General features: G+C 59.9%; 1 protein-coding gene across 4 annotated transcripts in view; it reads left to right on the top strand.

The window, feature by feature from the left end:
• Positions 1 to 15,804, top strand: part of LINGO1 (leucine rich repeat and Ig domain containing 1) — a 136,226-nt gene that overhangs the window by 48,380 nt on the left and 72,042 nt on the right. For 3 of the 4 annotated variants that reach the window (XR_013938090.1, XR_013938091.1, XM_080551432.1), the window contains one exon: positions 4,771 to 4,813. Coding sequence is in view for 1 of the 4 variants with exons in the window: in XM_080551429.1 (XP_080407555.1) it covers positions 1,599 to 1,679; positions 4,771 to 4,813 (124 nt within the window). In the remaining 3 variants the exon portion in view is untranslated. Of the gene's footprint in view, positions 1 to 1,583; positions 1,680 to 4,770; positions 4,814 to 15,804 lie in introns of those variants that run through there. The other variant, XM_080551429.1, reaches the window with a different exon arrangement.

Raw genomic sequence — 15,804 nt, 5'->3', positions numbered from 1 at the left:
CCTCCTGCGAAAGCCTGCGAATTTATTTCCTCCTGAACCGCGCCATCAATCACTGCTGACAGCCCCGCCGCGGCGCGGCGCAGCCGCTGGGCAGCCGGCATGGTGCGGGCTGGCCCCCGCTCCCCCTGGCTGGGGGACCTCAAACCCCCGGGACCAGCACCCCCAGGACCCCCGGGGTGCCAGGACCCCGCAGCTCTGCCCCCCGGCACTGCGTCCTCGGAGGCTTCCTTGCCCCGCAAACAGCCTCGTGTGCTTGTTGTTGCTCCAGGAGCCCCAGCTCCCTTTCCCAAGGTCTTCGTAGGAAATACTTGCCCTGCACAGCTGGATTCGCCTTGCTTTTATCGGAGCAGCCAGACTGGAGCAGGATGAATCCAGTGACGTGGGGCTTGGGTCCTGGGGGGATGCTGCTCCATGTCCATACTGCTTTGCTTTCCCACCCTGCTCCACCTGCGATGCTTTGGGATGGGAAAATGGCAGGGTGGCCCCGCTCAGTGCGGAAACCGCCCCGCCGAGAGAGGCCAGGATCACCCCATGGCCAGGCAGGAGCAGGGCCCTGGGAGCTCAGCGTCTCCTGGTCTTATCGCAACCTCTGCGCACAGGAGGTGTGCGCAGTAGGGTTTGGGACGGGATCTCCTCTCCAGGCTCTGCTTGTGGGAGCGATGGCCGGGACCGGTGCCGCCTGGGCTGGCTCGTGTTTGGGGCACTTTCTGTGGAAAACCACAGATTTTTGATTCTGACTGGGACAAAGCACCCTGTGCACTCCCAGCTCCAAGGCACCCTTCGTAGGGGTGCACATCACGTACATTTAGTGGCTTTTACTTCTTCTTGTCATTTCTTCTGATGCTTTTAATTTTTTTTTCCCCCTATCAGCCGGGAACCTGCAGACGATCCCCTAAGAGCAGAATAAAGACTCGTCAACCTTTCTCACACGTTCGTTAAGATGAAAATAACTTCCTGAACCCCTTACAATGCTTTATTTTCTGCCGCTTCTGCTACGCCTGAGTGTTATTTGACTGACTAAGGAATCTCGAAGCTAAGAAAAAGAAAAGATAAAGTAGTCTGGTAATAATAACAATGATAAAAACTGTCCCTGACTGGCGATAAGGGTCTTAGGAGTCACCCACCGGTGCTGCCTGGACTGGGGCTTTTGTTCCCCGTCTCCCAACTGCCGTGCTGGGCACGGGTCTCTGCAAAATGGGACATTTTCCCGGAGAAGAAAGGCATTGTGTGCCCTGTGATATGGAAATGAGCGGGGAGGTAAGGGCAGGGAGAGAGGATTTCTGATGGTAATGAGGCTTTCTTTCCCTGCACCAGGCCTGCCTTTCAAAGCAGGAAGAGGTTTCAAGGTGTTGTAGTCTTTCCCTGGGATTGTTTCTTCTTTTTTTTTTAACCCTGTCTTCCCCCTGAGATATCTGAAGGCAGAGATTTCCCCCTGCTCCAGTCGTTGGTACTCGTGTCTAAAAACCACCTTATTTTCGAGTCCGAGCGTGTCTGGGTTCAGCCCGCAGCCACCCTCCCCAGCTGGACATTTATCTGCTGCCTCGAGGAGCGCTGCGCTATCCGAAAGCCCTTCCTCATGCCGGAGGCCGCGCGGGTTGATGAAAAGGGCCGGCCACAAATTTCCTGTGCCAACACTTTCTGATGGAAAGCCGAGGTTCGGGCTGAGCTCAATTCGTCAGGTAAAATACGGACTTTCTGCTGCAGAGGTGAACTCGCTCCCCTGCACAGCCCGTCTGAAATGAGAGCCCACGGCCCCGGTTCCTGGGAGAACACGGCGGGCAGAGACCTCTTGGCATCCTTCTGGGTGAAAAATGGGCACAAAGTGAACAGGAGCTGCTTCTTGGGCAGCTTTGTATGCGCTCTGAATTCCCCTGCGGGGGAATCAGCAGTGCTCAGAAGGATGCTGCGAAGCCAAAAGATGGGGTACATATGGGGGAAGCTTCTGTAGGGTGGAGAATTTAGTGAACCGCTAGTTTTTATTCCAGAGCTCCCTTCCTAGCCGAAGCCCTCGAGTCGGCTGGTGGCTGCTTCCACCTGCCCGTTGCTGCTCGGCTGCTTTATTTCATCCCTCCTAACGCTACGAGAAGCGACAGTAAATCCATTGCGTATGCACGGAACCGTGTGGGGCGCTTAAACGCTCATTTGCATCCAGATGTGTCGATAGCTTTGGGGTATCTCCCGACAACGTGGGGTTGCGCTGTACAACACTGCGTAAAAGCTGACGTTTGGAGCCAGGCATCCAAGCACGAGGGCAAGCTAGCGTTTGGCTGGGGCTGAGCCTGCATGGGGGCACGGGGCGGCCCTGGAAGGGCAGCTTTTACCCCCTAAAGCCACCTCCCTGCTCCGTTTTGGTCGTCTGTGCTTGCAGAACAACCCCGTGTCTTCTCTGCTTCGGGCTGGAGGAGCTGGAGGCAGCTCTCCATGGCATCCCCTGGGCAGGAGCAGTGTCTGGGTGTGGGTTGTGCCCTCGTTCACCTGGCAGGGAGGATGCTGACCCCCAAGGGGGTTTATTTGGGGGACCTCCTTGTGCAGGAGGTCTACAAGGCAGGAACCAGGGCAGGATTTCCCTCTGTCCATTTCATCCTGCAGCCCTGGGGCTTGCCATGTGCTCCAGCTTCCCTCTCTGCAAACCATTGCTTCAGCCAAAGCTGAGTTTTTATTCCTGTGCTGTTATTAACTCTCTAGCCCGGAGATAAAGGCTCTTCTCCTATTGCCTGAAGAGCGCTCGAAGCAGCGGTGCCGTGACTGCTCAAGTCCTTCACCATTTCTGTCGTGTCCCCAGATGCATCCACTCCAACACCTGGGCAGCCCAGCCGGCCGCGCTGCACGCAGAGCCAGCGGAGAACATCCCCTAACGGGCTGTGTGTGCTGTATGGCCAGCGATGTTCCCCCGCTGCTGGGCACGAGGTCAGGAGCAGCCCCGAGGAGCCTCTTCGGGTCCCAGCTGGGGCCATGGCCATCAAGAGCCGCCAGCTCCTGCAGATGCTGAATTTGGGCACCACCAGCTCCAGGCTGGTCGTGCTGGGGGCGATGCGGTGCTGTCCCCGTGCTCCCTGCCCAGGGAGGACAGTGTGGGGACTGCTCTCCCTGCTGAGGGCCCCCTGGGGACGTGGTGTGGCTGCCCCGGCTCGGTCCGGGTGCCTCTGCAGGAGCATTTCTCTGCTGGCATCGCCTCGCACAGGCCTGGCTGGATGAAATGGACTTTGCAGTCCGAAATCCCTTAATCTCCAGCATACTTAACTGTATTAGCCAGATTACAGGAGTCATATACACAGTAATTGCACTCAGCGGAGGACATGCTCGGAATTTCGTGCGGGGAGAAAATGTGTTGTTCTTCCTCCTGTCTCCCTCCCATCTCCCCAGAAGGACACGGAAGCCGTGATAGGGACGCGTTGAACACGCAAAGAGCTGTCACATCTGAAAAACACAACAGCAGCCTCGCAAGAGCTGCTCAGGATGAGGCCTGGTGCGTGGTGAGGGAGGGAGGAAGACTTTGCTCCTTTTCCCTCTTCCGAAGGAGCAGGGCAATGCCAGGCAGCGTCCCCGAGCAGGGACCGAGCAGCGGGCTGTCCCTTGGGACATGACCAAAGGGTCCCAGCTCGTCCCCTCGTCCTCCCGCCGTAGGATCGGGTGAGCACAACCTGTTGCTGGCTGTGGCTGATTTAAAACACCCCCCCCAAGAGCTGGTGACGTCAGGAGCCCGTCTGTCATCTTTACGGCTGGCTGCTGGAGTGCGGCGCGCCCGCCGCTGCTCTGTTTGCAGAGCCGGTAACTGATTGCAGCCCGTGCGTTATTGTCTGAGGAATACTTATGCAAACGAACACAATGGCTTAATAGGGAACACCTGGAGAAATCTCCAAAGAAAGCGCTGTAAATTCCCCTTCCCTCGTATTTATGGGAAGATTTTTCACGGATATTTATAGTTGTTGTGACTCCTTTGCACGGATTTGCATAGCGCCGTACCCGGGCTGGTGAGGCACCGGAGAGGGGAGCGCTAAGTGCTGGACCAGGGCGGGTGCCAGCAGTGCATCACTCTGTCTTGGGGTGTGCCTGCACCCCATCGCAGCTATTGGCACGGAGAGTGGTAAGAGACAGGAGCAGCCAGCAGGAGCACCACGCAGCTCCTCGGCGTGGGTGCGCAGCCTTGGCTGGCGTGGGAAGGGGCAGCAGGCTCTCAGCAGATGCAAAGCCTGGGTGCGAGAACTAATTTACCGATTAAAAGCGAGTAAAAGTTCCCTCCCAGCACACCCCGCTTCCTCTGCTGAAGCACGAGTCTTCCGGGATGCTGGGCCCTGCGTGACCGGGAGCCTCGGTGCTCCTCGGCGGGGACCCCCAGGACGTGTCCCCCAGGAAGGTGACGGTGTCCCCCAGGATGGTGTCCCCACGGAGGCTGCTGGTGCTGTGCAAGGTGGAGGGAGGAGGTGGCAGCCTGGCCCACCCCAAAAGCCCCGTGTGAGCCCACGTGGCTCAGGGTGCAGGGGGAAAGCTCCGTTTTCTTGCTCCTAGGCTTGGGCACCTGGCAGCGACCCAGCACAGTGGCTGAGAGCCGAGCCAGGAGGGTTCAGACCGAGTGAACCTGGTGATGCCTGGGGCTGTCCCGCGGCCAGCAGCCCCCTGCCAGCTCCGCGTGCTGCCGGGGGTGGCTGGGAGGCAGGACCCCTCCCCGCAGGGCTGGTGCGACGCCAGCCCTCCCGCGTCCCCCTTCTAAAATGCCCACTGCTGTCGGCAGCCAGCCCACTGAAGTACGTCTCTCTCTCTGCTCCCTTCCAGGTTCCGTGCCTAGCCAGCAGGTCCTCGCAAGATTTCGGCTCCGGTAAGTGCCATCGCGTTTCCTCCTCGCTGCGGGCGTGCCTGGTGCTGGAGCACCCTCCGTGTGCTGGCGGGGCGAGGGAGGGGACCCCTCCTGCTGCGGGGAGCTCTCCCAAAGCAGAGCGGGCAGGTTGGCTGTGATGGCCGGGTTATATTCCCCATCACCCAGGCTCCGGAGAGGTCGCCCCATCCCACCTCCGCTGCTGCTGCTCCATGTGGCCCGCGCAGCTCCCTGTGTGCTGCTCCCAGGGGAGGAGCCCGGGATGCGGCCCCCGGCGCGTTTTGGCCCAGCACAAATAGAGGCGTGCGTGCTGGCGCGGTTATTTCTGTGCCGAGTGAAAGCTGGCTGGGAAACATTCATCGCTGCCTTTCTGTAATCTGCAGAGGGAAGGTGTGTGGGCATCTTTGATCCTTCTGGGTAAACTTTGACGGATGAGAACTTTGCGTTTCTGTTGAGTAATTGACATGATGATTTAAATAAAAGCAGGGATGCCTCTGCCACCACCGCACCGAGGTGCTCGGGGGTGGCACTGGGAGCTCTGGAAAGAGCAGAGGGTGAAGCAGCAGGTGGGAGAGGAGCAAAACCTCCCCGGGGACCTGGTGGAGGAGCAGGGTTTGGATGTGGCGTAATCGGAGCACTTTGGAAGAAACGTGAAAGTCAGAGGTCGCAGCCCTGGCCTCACGGTGCCGGGCCAGGCAGTGCCGTCACTGCAACCTTTCCGCAGCGGGCTCGCTGCAGCGCCCTGGTCGCTTTCTGCTTCACGGCAGGGTGCTCGCGGGGTGCACCAGGCCTGGCTGAGTCCCTGTTCCAGCCATGGAGCTCAGTAAACAAAGGCAAAAATCCTTCAGTTCCTTTATTTTTTTTTAAAAATACGTTCTTAATGCTGCTACCATCTCTGGAAACTGCGTCTTCAAGAAAAAGGTGCAGTTCTCAGGGTGAAACACCCCACGTGCAGGGGGTGCTGGGGCAGCAGGGGTGCGCGGGTCGGGATGCCTTTGAAGGCACGGATGTTGTTGGGGCCAGGCTTTGGGGACACGGCCTCACGGGGCCCTGGCTGTGCTCGGGGTTGTGCAGCAGGGTGGCAGGAGCGCGGTGCGAGCCCGAGTGTGTGCGTGTGTCCCAGCATCCCCACGGACTGGGAATTGTGGTCGGCACGGGGCAGCATGACACCCCCCTTTGCCATCTTCTTTGAGCTGGTCCCTAAATCCCCTGTGTGTGTGATGTTCTCGCGCCTCCCAAGTCACCCTGGGTTTTCTAAGTGTAATTTAACCCAGCAGAAACGGCACCGCTTCTGTGCTGAGAGAAATTAGCAGGGCTGCCCCCAGAGCAGCAGGGCCATCGCCTATTGCGTCGTCTTCCCGGCTGGCCTCTCGGCACGTTTTCTTTAAGAATTAAATATAGCAAAAAACGCATCTTCTCTGCTCGGCACTGCCCGTAGGGCCGATAATTGTGTCCCACCACATGCACTGCCACCGGCCCGAGGCTTTGTCACCGCCGTTGGTGGCCCGCGTGGCCTGGCCACATTCCTGCTGCGTCGCTTCCACGGCTGCTGCCTCTGTAGGCTGAGACAAGATGCTCAGGCGTGGAGGAAATTGCTTTCCTTTCCTAAATGATGTCCCTGCTGCGTTGTTTCCCGGTTCCCCAGGCTGCTGGCCGTGCGGCAGCAGTGCAACCCGAGTGCCGTGCCTGCTGTGCACCTCCTGCCTCTCTCCTCTGTTGCGCATCCGCTTGCCAATCCTGGTGTCCAGCGGTAACGCTCGGTGTCTCCATTCTCTGCGCAAAAATTGGAGCGAGAAGCCCCGGAGCCGGGGGACAGTTTGCCGCCCTGCCTCGGCACGCTGGTCCTCGGGAGAGCCGAGCCGTGCCGCGCCGTGCCAGCAGCACAGCCGCCTCGGGCCCCGCTCCAGCACGGGCAGCAACTCGCTTCCGCGGGCGGTGAGCAGGCAGAGCGATTCCCCATGCCGGGCAGGGTGACGTCAGGGAGCTCAGGCAGCTCTGCCTTCCCGGCGCTTCCTCCCGGAGCACGAGCGGAGCCGTGCCGCCACGTGGCTGCTCGCGGGGCGACGATGCTGGACGCAGGAGCACGTGCCTCTCCCAGGAGCTGTGGGGCAGAAAAAAAAGAGGATGGGGTGGAAAACAGCCTCAAGGAGAGGGTAGCGAGGGGAGAAGAGGGCTGCACGGCAGCAGAGGCAGTGTTGCCTCTCCCAAGCGCAGTAATCGGCTCGCAGCTGCTGCTCCCCAATCCTCTTACTCTCCTCCCGCCGCACGGCCGCCTGTGTTAGCGGAGATAAAAGCTCCCAGCCCACGCGGGGCTCTCCTTCCCCGGCGTGCTTAATCGCAGCCGAACGTGGCAAACTCCTCCCGGCGCTGCCCCGAGCATGGCTCCTCGCTGCCTTGTGCCTTCGTCCCCCTGCGCTCGCTGCTCGCCCCTGCCGGCTGCGTGGTCGTCACGTGCCCGTGATAAACGAGCTTCATCTGCACTGAAAATTAATCACGTTGGCACGCTGGCAGGGGACGAGGCAGCCGCGTGAAATGCCCGGCTCTCTGGCTAATTTATCACGGTGGCCAGGCGCAGAACTGTTCTGCAGCTTCCCCCCGCGCGGTGCCAGGCAGAGCCCCCTGGTGCGGGTGCCGGCACCCGGCAGGAGGTCTGCTCCTCCTTCCCCCAGCTCTGCCGCTGCTTTTCCACTGGAGGAGCCTGGCAGGAGGCTGCTCGCATCCAGAAGGCGAAGGGCTGAGGCTTGCAGCGACACACCTCCCCTCTCTGCTGGAGGCAGAGCCAAAAGCAGGGCTGACAAAAGCTCTGCCTCGCTCCCTGCGCCCCGTGCTGGGCGCAGGGGTGGGCACAGCCACCCCTCAGTGCTGCCTTTTGGCTCCGCTGTTTGCTGCAGGTGGTGTTTTGCCGAAGCAGCTCATGCCCACGGAGCTGCCTGGTGTCCCCAGCAGAAGCAACAGGGTGCTGGGGAGGGAAAGAAACGTGAAGAAATGATCCCAGGGTTTCCAAAATCACAGTGGGTGATTGTGGCTGGTGGAAGTGGGAGGTGCCTGCCTGGCTGACGTCTCCTCTTCGCTTAATTACTGCAGCGCTGCTCATCAGAAGCAGAGCCTGCAGGGGCTGCGTTCCTGCAGCGGGCGTGCGACGTGCCGCTACGAACGTGGGGTCCAGGGCCACGCTCGGCTGCTGCTCCGTGTCCCCATGTGCCAGCTCCTGGTACGAGCCGTCGGGGAGTGGTGTGGTGCTCGCTCCTGGTGCTGCACAGGGGGATGCGTGTCTCTTGGGGATCCAGATCATCCTTTCCAAAACCCCTTTCCAAAATCCATCCCTTTTTCCAAAATCCCAAAGAGTTGCCAGCTGCTCCCCACCATTTCAGGACAGGTTTGGGGCAGAAGCTGTCCCCTTCGCCTGCCACCGGAGACCGCCCGTGCCACCTCCCTTGCCTGGGCAGTGTGGCACCGGGGTCCTACTCACCCTCTGGGACACCTCCCATCCTTAGGACAGGCACGAGCTCCTCAAACGTGTGCGCTGCTGCTTGTCTTGTGGCAATTAATTACTGACTGCAGACAAGGCTTAGCACTGGAGTGCTCGTTAACTAATTGGACGTCTTCCAGCCAGCCCCACGGTCCCTCTGTGATGGGGACGTCGCCCGCTTGCTGCCTGCTCTCCCGCTGCTCTGTCCCCCCGTGGTCCGTGGCAGCACCTCGGAGGAGGTGCCAGCACGGCCGGGAGCTCACTTTGGGGTGCCAAATGAGGGCGAGCAAGAAGAGCACCTTGCGGGAGCTATGGTGACAAGGGTGTCCTTCAGCCGGGCTCGGTGCCGCCCGTGGAAGGGGCTGGGAGCCTGCTCTGCCCGCCGGTCTCTGGGTTTCACGACGTCTCTTTTTGCAGATGCTGTCAGATGTGTTTTTTTGCCTCGTGGCCCTGCAGAAATGCACAGAAACAACTGGGCTTTGTGATCTGAGGCTCCGCATTGCCCACGTTTTCCTGTCAGGGGCAGAACTGGTCCCATGTTTTCAGAGGCGAGAGGCTTTTATCAATACAAATTGAGCTGCTGGTGCTCCCAGCAGCTCGCCCAGACAAAACAATGAAAAATCTTTAGACCTTTTCCTTGAGCTTAACTCGGAAGGACGTGGGCTCCCTTATGCCCACAGTAAGCTGCCTTTCAGAAAACACAGCGTCCTGGGGAGGGAGGAGGGCCGCTCGGGGCTTCCCGCCTCCCAGCGCCTGCCCCAGCCCCCTGGGGGGCCTCTGGCAAACGGGCACCCGTGGCCGTGAGCATCTCTGTCGCAGCACCGTCCCCAGACCTCGTTGCCCCTTGCCCGTCGCTGTGCCCTTCTCTTTGCCTCCTCCCTCACCCGCGTGCTCTGGGGCAGGTTTGGGCTGTGCCCGCGGCCGTATCCCAAAGCTCCCCGGGGAGGCAGATGAGCATGGCCAAGCGCGCAACGCGGCTGCTGATTTTCCCAGCCCCTCTGGGGCTGGAGGAGCTCTGCTGACATGTCCCCTGGTGCCCGCTGCCCTGATGCCCATCCTTGTTCTCAGTCCCCGGGGACTGTCGGGTGCGGTGAGGCCGTCAGGCAGGGCAGAGGAGGAATTAAGGCTCCCAGACAGCCCAGAGCAAGCTGCTGCTGCCAGGGAAAGCAGTCCCAGAGGTGCCACTGCTCAGCCCGGTGCCATCCCAGCTGGTGCTGGCGTCGCTGCTGCTCAGCCCTGCCAAGGCTGCCGGCTTCATCAGGCTTCCTTCTGCTATTAATAATCTTTTAAAGTCAGCGCTAAAGCCAAGGTACTTATTGCTGGCTCTGCCCATCCCTTCCTCCAGAACACGCCGATGGAAACGTGTGCACAAAAGCAGAGCTCCTCCATTTGGTGCCGTTGTGGGGTCCGGTGGCTCAGGACCCTTTGCGCATCTGCTGGGCTGCTGACCCCAAAATACAGCACGGGCAAAGATGCTCACGGCTGCTGGGGCCAGGACAGGCACCCCTGGAGGGTATTAATTAGCTCCACACCCCGCAGCCTTTTAGCTCTCGGCCTTCGGGCACAAGAGCTCCTGCTCCCCAGCAGTTCATGCACGATGCCTCTTTGTGGCCCCATACATCGGCAGTGGGGCGGCGTGGTGGCCAGCTCAGGGATGTGACAGTGGGGCTGCCACCTCCTAATTTGTCACCTGCCTTCTCCTGGGCGCAAATAACCGTGCCACAAACTACATCACACTTAGCTGCCCGATTTCCCTGAGCAATCAGTCAGGTATCCCAATAACAACAGCAGCACGGGGCTGGGCGAGCTTGGGTGCAGGGCAGGGCAGGACAGACGGACAGGAGGTGGGGCAGCTTCACCGCACCACGCTCAGGAGCTTCTGTGGTCCCTGCTCCCCCGAGCTCTGCCTTGGGTTTCTCTCCACTTTCTGTTTCCCTCCACCTTTGCACCTTCAGCCGGGGCTGGGCTGCCCGGAGCCGGTCCTGGCGTGCTCCGCAGCCAGCTCCAGGGAGCTGGAACAGCCTGATAGGGCTCTGCGGAGCCTGATTTCCAGGCCCGGTAATTAAACACCCAGATGTTGAGATCTTTTATGTGGATTCAAATTGAAACTTGGCAGGCTCCTGGCTAGCAGGGAGCCGGATTCAGTGACCAAGAAGATCTATTGCGCTCTTACAGCAACGGCCATTGTGCCCTGGCCAGGATGGGCAGCCATCTGAGCTGGCCAGAAACGCTTTCATGGGCGAGCTGCTGAGCGAGGAGCGTGGCTGTGCTGGTACCCTCTGCACCAGGAGGCTGGGGTTTCTTAGAGGTAATGTCTCTGGAGACCAGAAAGTGTCCCGAGAGCCCTCAGCGAGGCAAAAGGGGACACAAGCTGGGGACAGGGAACAAGCAGAGGAGGGAGATCTTCCAGGCAGAGCCAAGCCGGAGCAGCAGCCGCCTTTCCCAGGAGATGGCTGCTTCTCTGAACCGAGGCCCTGCGCTCGAGGTTTGTCCATCACCATCTATAATGTGCCCAGACGTAAATGTCGCTTCCAAAATTTATGGCCGAGATGCCTCGCTAGTCTCCTTTTTAAGGTTATAATAAAAATTAAACCACCTTTTCCCCCAAGGGGGATCTGCAGGTTGTAAAAAACCACGGCCCCGTGTGTCGTGGAGCGGCACGTGTGTGCGTGCACGTGGAGGGCACGCGGGACCAAAGGCAGGGCAGCACAAAAGGCACAGCTCTCGTGGCTGTTTAATCGGAGGGAAACCGTGATTTTTATATGTATATTTTTATATCGTAATTTCCTGGCCGCATAAAAAAAAGCAGACAGTTACACAAGCTCGGAGCAGCGTTTCCAGCATAAAACCCAGCACGTGGCTTCTTTATGCAACCCAAGCTGCAGTGCATAAACTGCACCCTCACCTCCCCTCCGGCCGCCTGGACGGGTAATTGCAGCGGGTAAAGCAGGAGAGGAGCCTTCCTGCACGCTGTCTGCCTCCGTCACCTTCTGGCCCTGCTCCTTTCTCCCTGCACCCTGCAAAGGGGGCTCGGCATGAGCTGGCATGGGGACAGCGTCCCCTGCCCGGCTGTCCCCAAAGGGAGGGCTCGTTTCTGCTCCGTATCCCCCTGTCTGGCCGCGCCCTAGAGCATCCAGCTCCATCAGAGCTCACCGGGGAGCCGTGCCGTGCCTCCTCCTCCCGTTTGGGCAGAGCTATCCGAATTCTGCTGGGACCCGTGACTTCAGAGCCCCGTGGCGTGAGCACCGTCCCCACAGAGGGGTGCCTGGGGTCAGGCAAGGAATCGGCCTGGCTCTGGCGGGGTGGTGAGCAGGGGCTGGGAGCTTGCCCGGCCGCTCGCGCCGCCTGGCTGGACAGGGAGCCGAGCCTGGGGACACTCATCAGCCCTGGCAGTGCAGCTAATGCGATTAAGGGCTTTTCTCGCCCTCCGCTCAGTGCTCATTAACATTTCCCTTCTAAGGCGTTTATGAGCATCGCTGTTCAGCTGGCCGCAGCTTTGGCTTTTGATAAGACACCCGTGTGGTGCAGGGGGGAAGGCTTCCCGAAGCGCGGGGCTGCTTTCTGTCCAGAGACGGGGCAGCAGAGGGAGGGGATGCGGGCAGGAGAGCCGCCGAGCCGCGTTGTGTAACGCCTCCAACCCAGACGTTCCCGGGAAGGAGCCCTATTTATACCGGGGAGCGGGCGCTGGGGGTGAGGGCGGCGAGGCTGCGTGCCTGGTAGCCCGCGAACGGAGACCTACAAACAGCTCCTCGGCGGAGTCACAGCCCCGGCCTCTGCACAGGCAGGGAGAGGAGCCAATTTTGGAAACCTCCTTCCCAGCTCTCGCGATCCAGGGCCAGGAGAGGTATTTTTATTTGGTCTTGCAAGTAGGTCTTGAGACATCTCTAAGTGGGTGCTTCGCAGCCTGCATGCAAAAAAAAACCTGCGCGTGCGCCGTGCAAAACCAGCACAGCAGCAAGCCCCCGGCTTCGCTCTGCTCTCCCTGCCCCTTGCTCTCCTCCCGTTTCATGTCCTGTCCCAGCTCGAGCCCTCCCTGCCGGGAAGCTGGCAGCAGACCATGGGGAGAGGCACGTGCCATGTGGAAATTGTTTGCTAAAGATGCTTCCGGATTTTTTCTGGTGGCTCTCCCCATGCAGATGGATGGGCTCGGTGGGGTCTTTTCATCCTGGGGGAAAAGCAAGCAATAAAAAATGAAAAGCATGGTTTTTAAGCAGACCGTTTCAAGAGAATCATCCAAGTGCCACCTGTGGGTTGTGTCCCACTGCCTGGCCATGGTCCCTCGTGTGCTGGTGGGGTGCTCGGAGGCACCTGCAGCCCAGGGAGATGGGGGCACGTGGCACTGTGAGCACACGGAGGGATCGGAGCCAAACTTTGTCATCTTTTTCAGACACCTGCAATGTTCCGGTCTGTGCTGAAGCGCAGCAGAGAAAGGTGTTTGATTTTTTTCTTTCTGAATATTTTAATTCTTCCACCAAGAAAAACACGTATTTCCCATGGAAATTGCATTTCCTACTTGGAAGCAGGTCGTTAGGCGCCTACCAGCAGTACAGAGGGCTGCTTTTCCAGGGGCTGACACCTGCAGACCGGCTGATTTCAGCGTCCTGGAAGAGGCACCCTCTGATCCAGCCCGGCCCCGGGACTGGGGCTTTGATGGTTTTCCCTCCTCGCCCTCCAGAGCCCCGCAGAACCCCAGCTCCTGACGCAGCCTGGCTCAGCCGAGACGAGGAAACCTCTCAGCTCTTATCTGCCTGCCTATTTTCACAAAACCGCCAGGAATTTAATATCTTTGAGATTTCCAGCTGTCAGTCACCTTCTGTGGAGTTTGACTGCTGAGTTGGAGGGTGATTAGGGGAGACAGACAACAGGCGGAGCACGTGATTGCATAAACTGTGTTTTCTTAACGAAACCATAGCCAGAAGGGAAGAAAAAAAACACTAAAAATCCCTCTTTTGTGGGTTTTTGCCTCACTCTGCCTGCAGGTAGCTATTGCCCACGCCATGACTGTGTCCCCAGGGCCACAGGGGGTGCTCGGCATGGTGACTCTGGCTCCATGATGGCACTGGTTTGGCACTGAAGACATGGCACAAACACCTCCAGGGGCAGTAATTCTCAGGGCAGACCCATCACATCAGAGCTGTCCTCCCTAAATAAAGGAGGTTTTAATGAAAAGCACTAATCGTTAACAGTCTGCTATACTGCGCATTAAGGCGAGATGTTAGCAAAAGAGCGAAGCAGCTACGGAAATACCTGCTAAAACACTGAAGCGAGTTCAGTGGGTGTCTGCGCATGACTTTGGGCGGCTGATGAGGGTGTACACCAGTGTCCTGCCCGGGCTGCACCGGGGGCTCTCGCCGTGACAAAAGTGACCGTGGAGGAATGGCACCACGATGGGGGATGGCGCCAGCGGGGTGTGCCCCAGGGCACGTACCTCAGTGCCAACGGGGCCGTGCTGGAGGCAGGGACGAGGGGCACAGGGGGCAGGGGACCAACCCCGCTGGCTGCCCTTGCGCCATCCCACAGCCCGAAGCTGTCCCCGCTCGGCCTGCGGTGGGGGAACGCGTGCGTTCGGGGCGGTTCGGCAAGGCAAAGCGGCTCGTTTTGCTTAATGGTGACCGAGTGTGACAGCCCGCGTCTTCAGCTTGAAAAGTGTCTGCGAGGTGCGGGCTGCCTCCCTCAAACGGGATAATTATGTTAATTAAGACGCTTTCTTTATAGCGATTCTCATTAATAAAAAAAGCTCCAGCGCTCTCTTTAAACACGCTAACCTTCTGGCGTGCAGGAAAAGCGCCTTTTCCCCGCGATTTAAGACGGGGAGAGCAGGCGAGAGCGGGACAGCCTGCCGCTTCCCACGCGGGGAGAGGGAGGAAGAGCATGAGGGAGGAAGGAGCCGCGCGCCCTGCTCGGGGGAACAGACGGCGAGCGGCCGGGCAGCGGCGCGCCCGCGTGGGAGCTGCGGCTGGGAGGCGGCGAGGCTGCCGGGGAGTGAAAACCCCGCTCGGTTCTCTAATTGCTGTTTATTTCCTCTGCAAAGCGTTGGGATAATTAACGAGCTCCCAATTAAGAGAAGCTGTGCAGAGGGGTAAAACAGGTACCAGCGCCAAGAGGGCTGGGTTAACCGGGGCATGGGGTGCCAGCCCTTGTGCTGGGGGGACAGCCCCTGGGGACACCGTGGTTCCTCAGGTCCCCGCAGAACCAACGTTGACCAAGGCGATGGTGTGCTTCGAGAGGGTTCGGAGGTGGCGTGCCCGTTGGCATTGGGCTGGTTGAAGTTCTGTGCCTTGGTTGGTTTGCTGGCTCACGATGGGTTTTATCGCTGTGTTTTGGCTCAAACGCCCTGCCCGTGGCCTGGTGGGGGTTTCCACACACCGGTCGTTGCTCGTGGTGGGGAGAGGATCGCCACCCATTCACCCCCAGCTGCCAGTCCCCAGCCAGCTGCTGAGTCCCACCTTGGCGAGGAGGTTTTGCGTCCTCCCCTCCCTCCCTTTTCCTCCTTCCACGTCTTTCCCCAGGTGCGCTGTCCCGGCTGACAGATGGTGCCTTACGCTGGGCCACATGCTGGAGCAAGACGAGAAGCAGCTCCAAGCTCCTGCGTACACCCCCAGGCCTAGCACAGGGCTGTTGCACATGGGCAGGGGTTTCCATCATGTCCTTTACCTCTCTGCAAGCTGGGGAAGTGGCTGGGAGCTGCAGCGGCTGATCCCAGCTGGGCTGGAGCCTCCCCATCCCGCAGCTCCTCTCCCTGGGCTGGTTTTGGGATGGTGCCATCCCGCCGCCGCCCAGGCAGAGGGCCAGAGGGGCACGGGGGAGTTTGTAAAACTGAGGGCTTGTCCATCCCATGAAATACAGCATGTGGCACGCTGCCCTTGCTGCGTGTTGGGGTGACGGCGCTGGTTCGGCATCCAGCCGTGCCCCCTGATGTAGAGCTGGGTGACCGGGTGACTTCACTGGGATCTCTGGAGCCACAGGGGAGCTCAGGGACCGGTGCACGGCCCCGGGCCGTGGTCATCCACCCCGCGACACGCTCGCTGCTGGGAAGCCGTGCAGTGCGACCTGCACGCCGCAGCCCCCAGCCCCGGTGGCTGCTGCTGGCACCGCCTCGCTGCAGGCACAGCGCCATCCCCCCGGTGTGAAACCTCACAGAAATAAATAACGTGTCCCGAGCATCCGGCCAGCCTCGGCACGCTGGGAGGGGCTGGCAGCCCGCTTACAGCTTGTCTTGGGTTCCCTGCTCGTCTCCTGCTGTTCCCCCTTCTGTCCCTTCTGTCCCCCCAGCCCTGCTCCACCTCTTGTGCCATGCTTCAAATCCTTCGGGAAAGAAGAGAATGGGAGAAGGGGGAGCCCTGGGTGTGACACCACAGCTTTTGGGGTGTCCTTGCACGGGGTGAGTGGCTCCCACCTGTCCCCAGTGCCCCCAAGGGTCTGTGCCCCGCGGCCGCTTCCCTGCCCCACAGGCTCGGCTCGGCTCCGCTCCTCACTGCCCCGTTTACCTCTGCTATATTTACATGTCTATTTTATGATTTCAATT

The sequence above is a fragment of the Anser brachyrhynchus genome, assembly GCF_964034855.1.
Source record: "Anser brachyrhynchus genome assembly, chromosome: 11".
In the NCBI taxonomy this organism is placed as follows: domain Eukaryota; kingdom Metazoa; phylum Chordata; class Aves; order Anseriformes; family Anatidae; genus Anser; species Anser brachyrhynchus.
Note: the sequence above shows the minus strand (reverse complement) of the source record. Positions and strands in the feature narration are given on the sequence as shown.